We start from the raw sequence: 7,852 nt of genomic DNA on the forward strand, positions 1-7,852 counted from the left end.
TCTTGCTTTCGAATACAAAATAAACAAAGCAAAGCGATGGTGTGATTATTTAACGACCTGACTGTAGACCGTTAACAGCTTTCTTCTCGATGCTGAAATATTCAGCACTGGTTATTGTCGAGCTAACCATTGATGATGGCTCCCCAAGTAGGCATTCCATCTCTTCAGGGTTCCGCTGCACCGATGGATGTTGCATGACCTTCCTCACACTATCAAGCAGCTCCGCAACTTCCTTCATCGATGGCCTATTGTCACCACACATCTCTAAGCATCGCATCGCTAGCTCCGCAATCTCTTCAAGAATCTCTGTGTTATCCCCGTCCTTGAGCTCAGCATCCAAGATTTGCTCGAGCTTATTCTCCTTCATGGCATACATAAACATCATCGCTAGGCTCTTTTCGTGGACAGGGACATCCGGATTGAAATTAAATGGTAACTTGCCCGTGAGTAGCTCCAAAAGAACAACCCCGAAGCTGTACACGTCACTCTTGTCTGTCAGGAGGTTGGTTTGCATGTACTCTGGGTCGAGGTACCCGCATGTACCATGTACAAGTGTGATGAATTGTGACTTATCAATTGGTGCCAGGATGGAGGCACCAAAGTCAGCTACTTTGGCTTTGTTGTCCCTATCAAGAAGAACATTGGAGGACTTGACATCACCATGGAGGATCGGTGTCGAAGCCGATGAGTGAAGATAGGAGAGTGCATCGGCCGACTCGTGGGCGATCCCCAAGCGAGTAGCCAAGGAGATACGTAGGCCATGGTTACCATGTATGAGCTGGAAGAGGGTGCCATTTGGGACGAACTCATATACTAGCATGGGGACTTCCACTTCGAGGCAACACCCAAGGAGCTTCACAATGTTTCTATGGTTGACTTCAGATAAGATTAGCATCTTTTTACCAAATTCTTTCTTTTGTTGCTCGTCGGCGGTCTTGCGTCTCTTCACCGCTACTTCCACGTTGCCCTCAAGAATCCCCTTGTACACAGTCCCATAGCCCCCTTGACCAAGTACTTGTTGCTCACTAAACCTGTTCGTGGCTTGCTTTAGTTCTTCTTCCGTAAAGATTTTGAATATAATACCTTGCTTTGACCTCATCTCATCAAATAATATTAGACCACCGTGCTGCCGAAAGTAGTCCCGTTTCATCTTCTGTAGCTTTCTTCTCTCTTGGATCATGCATGCACAGGCTAAAGCAATCACTAAGACAACTAGTCCACCAGTTGTACCTGCATTATCCATGCACATAGCGCTATAATACATCTGTTCAATACTAATGTAATTTTGTTGAGCAGTGGCAACTAAAGTACACTGTCGAGGAGAAAGAAAAATACTGGCTGATGAGTTTGGTAGGCCAAGATAAAAGTTTGCCAAACATGGGTTGTTGTTTGACAACATAATACCAGCGGACTATAATGGTATAAAGTAAGTTTCCTACAGATTCCAATTAATTGTTCATAAGCAGTATGTTTGTATATATAGTGCTCACAAAGATAATAACTCACCTACAACAGGAATCACCGGGAAACGTGATTGACAAATGCCATTCGTCCAATCTTTCCCTTGGGGACATGAGCAGGTGTAATGTCCTGCCATGTTCTCGCAGTTTCCAGAGCCACATAGAGTAGAATTTTTAAGGCACTCGTCAATATCTGGAGCAGAACAATTGATTTCAGTTCAAGCTGCCAGGCTGTGCATATAGGTGACTCATGAATTAAGGTACACGAGAGTTCATATCAAATGTAAAAGGTAGTCAAAGGAAATAAACCTTGACATCCATCCGTGATGTAAGGGTTGCCCTCGTATCCATCAGAGCACTTGCAGCGATAACCTGGCTCGTCGGTGGTGGAAGTTACATTTACACACGCACTATGGTTGCTGACGCATGCGTAGGAGCTCATGTTCTTCTGAGCTACGTCGCAAGTCCACGGTCTTGCTCGCCAGTTCAGGACAAGTGAAACTGTCCCATTGTATGTATCATAAAACACCGTGGATTTGACATAGCTAGTGCGGAAGTTGAAAGCCGCCTCTTCCATCAATACCATGTAGCTGCAACGGCTGTAATGCCATGTTTCCGTGGTGTTATAGTTTTCGTTGAAATGGCCATTATAATACCGTACGCCTTTCGGGACATCGACTTGGCAGCAGCCGGCGCCGGAGCATGTGCCATTCATCAAGGTGACGTTCTTGTAGGTTGACGAGCAACCTATTACATACTGCACCCAAGAAATGTAGTACATGAGAATATGAGATGCCTTGAACCAAACTTACACTGCGTGTACTTGAATCTTGTTTTACTTCTAGTGTTCTTTGTACTATATATATTGATTGATGAATAGATCGTAAGTTTACTTGCAATTTTTTTCCTGTTTTTGTTTAAAGGTCAGCTAAGGCAAATTGCTGACGTGAACATTTCATTTCACCAGACGGCAAAATGGCAGTTTACGGGGGATCACACCCAAGGAACAGAGATAACAGGGGGCGAAAGCCCAGCACAACACACAAAGCAAGATGAAAACCCGAAAGAGGAAGGGGAGGTTAGCGAGAAGTGAACCTAATTGAGAAAAATGAATCCTTTTTCATTGGGAAACACTCCCTATCATACGTGAGATACAAGCAAATCGTCAGACCACTCGTGCACCATATATACGTGCTTCATCACACAATCACACGCTGTGTTCACTGGCGGAGCTCCTCGCCCTACCTTGAATTTGAGTAAAAAGAATTGTACAGGTAGTCAGGTACGCATACGCTGTCCTTGGCTGGTTTATGCGTGGAGTCACGGACGCTAGAAAAAAATGAGAAGAAAGAAAAACTGGAGGGCCTGGTCCTCGTGCAGGTTCGATACAGCTTATTTGGGCCCATGAGCTCCTGTTGCTGGGCATCGTTCGACAAAGCGATCGGTACGCACGCACCAGTACACCACGCTCTCTCTCTCTTTCTCAAATAAAAATACTCTTTTTCTCAACAAATAAAAAAACGCGCCCTCTCTAAAAAAAAGTACATCACTCCAAGGGCTATAAATTTCTACATTTTCCTGTTGTGAATTTATGATGTAAATTTGCAGATAATAGCTTCACAATCTTTGATTTATTTAAATATGCCTGCGTTTCCATTGTATTTGAATTAATTTTAAATCACGTAAAATGATGTGTACTATTATTGCATAAAGGCTATTTTGATATTGCATCAAATCATTTATTAGGCTTTAGAGTTCGCCCCACCTTAATTAATTTTTTGTCCTCCGCGCACTGCTCTGTTGTGTTAACTATTAAGATATCATTTGTTTGGTTGTCTGTAATAATGGACAAGTACTGGGGAAGACTGAAAACAGCCGTTTTTACTCCCTGGAAGTTATATTAGAACTATGGAAAATAAAAAACTGGTTTCCAAAACATTTTCAGTAGATCAATTTCAGTATAAAAAAGAAGGCGAAGTACTTACAGAAGAACCCATCATATAAGCGAGAGTATTACACCCAATGACAAAGATCTTGTTGTTCACTTCCGATATCCAGAAAGGAGAATTAGTGAAGTCCGTCCATCCGTTGCGGTAGTTCATAGTGTCAGTGACTGGGTCATAGCACTGCCATGAGATCGTCCTGGTGTTCATCCAGGCCTTGCCCTCTGGCACGGAGATCTTGGTCACCTCGATATTCCATTTTAAGGGCTTCATGGTGCCGTTGATGCTCGTGCAGCTGAGTGCAAAGCCGCTGTGAAAAGCGCACTGCCCGCCGATGCCGAACGGGAACGGGATGTCGATGTCCCCGCACTTGGCCGGGCAGCCGGGACGCTGGCCGGACGGTACATCGGCCATGGCCAGCGCCCAAATTGCAGAAAGGCAGAGAAGAACATGGCAAGAAAGAAGAAACCCAGAACACCCCAGCTCCATCTTTGCCGAATGGGTAGGAGTGGATGCGTGCTCCCGAGTTCCTAGCTACGCCGGGGTGTTCAAATATGTCACCCAAGTCCTCTCGCAGTCACGGACTGCGGCACGCTAATTATTTGAAAGGACACGAAGACTTGGACTTGACCAGTCCTTGAAAAACCTTTCAACTCGATTGATTGCCATTCATTTTTAAAACTTATCTTTGTCGCAATCTCGTCCGTCCAGATCCTATTGGGATGCGAGCCTTTCCTGTATTCACGCTTGCTGTCGCCCTGTAGTCTGTAGAGCCTTTCCTGCCCGTGTATTGCGCAGCAGTTGGTTGAGAATCTAGCCAGTATCCAATGCCTACATCAGTGTTCCTTGGCACACATCGTGTCCTCTCACACGTTCTGAGAAAAGTAACTTGGACACTCGTATGGCCAGCGCTACTGTCATGAAAAGACATGTTCAATTAGCTGGCTAACAGACGGAACTGGTTGCATTAGCCACTGATGTGTTTCGACTAAATGTTCCACACGTCGAAGATGTACACGTGTTGCATGTCCATTTATTATAACCACATTGTTAACCCCGAAATGTGCCCAATGTGAGCGTTCTGTTTGGACGTTTTTTCTAATTTGGCGTCTAGTATAACATGAATTAAGATGGGGTTACTAAGGCTGGTCACAATGGGGAGGAACTTAAGAGTAACATCACACACTCCAATACAACTTTGCTTATGTGGCACATATTTAATGAAGAGAGATGTGCTTGTGGTAACTAGCTAAGTTACCGGAACATCACACACTCCAAGAAACAATGAGTCTATAACCTAATAAATACATTGTTGCATGACACTACATAGATATTCCTACCCACTATGGAGGTAGTAACATAGTCTAGGAAAGTGTGTAAGTTACTAGCTTATGTTCTTGCCCATTGTGACCAGCCTAATCTGCGTGCTACTAAATCATTAATACTAATGGACAGTATTACCTTTATTGCGTCGGCACAGCACCGCTGTCATGTCGTGTGAACAGTGCCATTGAAAGAATCTGGACCCATCGTGATTATTGAAAGATGCATTGTGTTGTCTTGTCATCTGTCCTCTTTTCTCATCCCACCCAAGACCTGCCCTCCCAATTACCATACCATACCTCAGCCTCAGCCTGTGCATTCGGTTTTTTCGGTTTGATTCGGTTCGGTTTATACGGTTTTTATACTTCGGTTTATACGATTTTATACATAGATACGGTTCGGTTTCGGTAATAACCGTTTGCTTTCGGTTTGGTTTCGGTAATAACCAAAGTTGACGCGAATTTTTAATCAACACATGGTTTGGCCACATGGAAAAATAAATTTAGTACTTGTCCAATACAACTACAACCTGGTTACCTACTTGAAGAAATTTTGAAACATGAAGAATTTATGTTCCAGTACAACAATCTAGTAGAAGACTACGAGTACAACTACAAGCACTAAGTTAGTACATGTACAGTGAAACCACACGAAATAATTCTGGAAGAAAAACTTGTCCAGTACAAGCACAAGCAGAACTAAACATGCCCAGTACAAGCACACATGAAATTCTGGAATACATCAAAATACAAACTTCAGTACAAAGTGCAAATTCTGGAACAACCAAAGTTCAGCGTAGTACAGTACATGTGCAACACACACACACACAAACAAAAGGTGCAGATCGAGATAAAATGGCATTTGTTTCATCACTTCAGGGCTTCAGGCAGCAATTTTCCACTCCAGCTCCACGCATGAAGATCAATCAATCGATATTGTCACATTATCATTTAAATGAATGGCACCCACTTCTACAAAAACAACATAAATATTGCATGATCAATTAAATAGCATTGATGTTGCATGATCATTGAAGTAATTGAAATACACATTCATTTAAATACCTTCCTCCAGCCTGGTCAACTCAGCAAGATCGGCTTCAACATTGATACACTTAGAGCGCAACCAATCTTGTGTGCATATCAACGACTGCAGTGTCGCTGGTGTTAAAGAGCTTCTGAAGTCATCGAGAATACGACCACTAGTGCTGAAAGCTGATTCAGAAGCAACCGTAGAGATGGGGATTGCTAGTATATCACGAGCCATTTTTGAAAGGACGGGAAAGCGAGGAGCATTGCACTTCCACCATTCGAGAAGGTCAAATTCAGCAGTCAACTCTTCCGTGTCCTCAGATAGGTACTTGTCTAATTCAGTTCTGGTATTTGTGCTAGTGTTGCCCTCTCCGCAAACTCTCATTCTTTTCTGGTTGTATCGTGACCTCACTAGAGAACTTTCAGAAGCATTTGAACTAGGACGAGCTTGTGATGCTAATTCCCTAGGAGTACTGGTTCCATATAATTCTCTGTATTCTCCAAAAAGAGAGACAAATTCATTGTGGGAAGATGTCAAGATTCTATTACCTATTATACTGCCATAGGTGTCTTCAATCGTGTCCTTAAAGAAATGAGATTCCTTGGTCCTTGCATAAAGAATTAAGACACGACAAGACAAGTTAGCAGGGCATTAAGAACAACAGTTATATATATATGACAAATGAAAAACCAATCAACCATATACCTTGGATCAAGGATGGCAGCAATGAATATATACTTGTTAATCTTTTCAGGATCACCCCAGTACTTCTCATACTTGGTTTTCATCTTGGTAGCCATGCATTTAAATATTTCATCATCACCACAGATCACATGGTCACTCCATTCACTCAACATAAAATGTACATCAGCAATATCTTCCAAGAAGGTGTTGGCTGTAACGTACTTAGTGCCAGAAACCTTATTAGTGAGGAGATAGAAGTGTTGCAGGAATTGTTTGAACTCACGAACATACACCCAATCACTTTGAGTTGGAGGACCCCGCTGATCGGGAGTATCAGGCTTAGGTTCTGGACCAGTTTTTTCTAACTCAGTCTTGTAGTTGGGATCCTGAAGTGCATATTGCTCAAATGCCCTCTCAAATTTCTCAGCAGTCTCTAGCATTATAAATGTGGAGTTCCATCTAGTAACCACATCAATATTAATCAAACCTTTACTCGCTACCTTGCTAAGCTGCACACACTTTTTAAATAAATCCAATCTAGTTGGGGAGGCTCTCACAAACTTGATAGCACTTCGAATTCTATTTATTGGATGGCACATTATCTTTAGCCCATCTTGGACCACTAGATTAACAATATGTGCCACACACCTAATGTGAAGATACTGACTTCTTGCATGTGTACAACCCCTATTAGTCAAAGACCTCTTCATGTAGGCTAAGCAAGTGTCATTAGAACTTGCATTATCAACAGTAATAGTGCACACTCACTCAATGCCCCACTCAATAAGTAATTTTTCTAATGATTTCCCAATGTCATCCCCTTTGTGTCCATCTACCAAGACAAAGTTAATAATTTTTTTCTAAGATTCCACCCAGAATCAATGAAATGTGCAGTAAGGACCATGTAGCTTTGTTGTCTTTTTGATGTCCATGTATCAGTGGTGAGGCAAACAGTTTGACGTGATTCAATGAAATATTTTCTAAGCATAGCTTTCTCAGCTTCATAAAGAGCAATGATATCTCTATACATAGTTGTCCTAGATGGTACAGTGAACCTTGGGCAAGCTTTAGACATGAACAACCTAAAACCTTATTTCTCTGCGAATATGAATGGAAGCTCATCTATCACTATCATGCGAGCAAATGCTTCACTAACTTCTTTCTCAATGTATTGCCAAGGAACCACCGAATTACCATCTTCGCTAACTTGGTAGGTAAGCTCGGACTGAGTTCTACATATGTGGGCAGGATTCTTTTTGCAAATCTTCAAATGGTTGACTAAAGAAGCAGTACCTGCCGATGCGGATTTGCAACCCAGTACAACATCACAGTAGTTGCAATTAGCATGATCAGGATCATCTTTCTGAATTGTGAAGTGCATCCATGCCTTTGACCTCTTGCGACTCCCCC

The 7,852-nt window shown here is 42.5% G+C and overlaps 1 protein-coding gene across 1 annotated transcript; it reads right to left on the reverse strand.

Moving 5' to 3' along the window:
- Window positions 1-3,905, reverse strand: LOC119297468 (putative wall-associated receptor kinase-like 16). Its single transcript, XM_037575251.1, has 4 exons — window positions 3,446-3,905; window positions 1,770-2,217; window positions 1,507-1,653; window positions 1-1,230 (listed from the first exon to the last, which is right to left on the reverse strand). Exons 1-4 carry the CDS (start codon window positions 3,890-3,892, stop codon window positions 50-52), a joined length of 2,223 nt encoding a protein of 740 aa, XP_037431148.1. The 5' UTR covers window positions 3,893-3,905; the 3' UTR covers window positions 1-49.
- Between the last annotated feature and the right edge of the window lie 3,947 nt (window positions 3,906-7,852).

The sequence above is a fragment of the Triticum dicoccoides genome, chromosome 5A (genome assembly GCF_002162155.2).
Source record: "Triticum dicoccoides isolate Atlit2015 ecotype Zavitan chromosome 5A, WEW_v2.0, whole genome shotgun sequence".
Classification (NCBI taxonomy): domain Eukaryota; kingdom Viridiplantae; phylum Streptophyta; class Magnoliopsida; order Poales; family Poaceae; genus Triticum; species Triticum dicoccoides.

Coding starts and splice junctions, on each gene's coding strand:
- LOC119297468 (XM_037575251.1), bottom strand. CDS start 3,892: ATGGAGCTGGGGTGTTCTGGGTTTCTTCTTTCTTGCCATGTTCTTCTC. Junction 2,218..3,445: donor CTTATATGATGGGTTCTTCT/GTAAGTACTTCG, acceptor TCTTGGGTGCAG/TATGTAATAGGTTGCTCGTC. Junction 1,231..1,506: donor CCCGGTGATTCCTGTTGTAG/GTGAGTTATTAT, acceptor TGGATAATGCAG/GTACAACTGGTGGACTAGTT.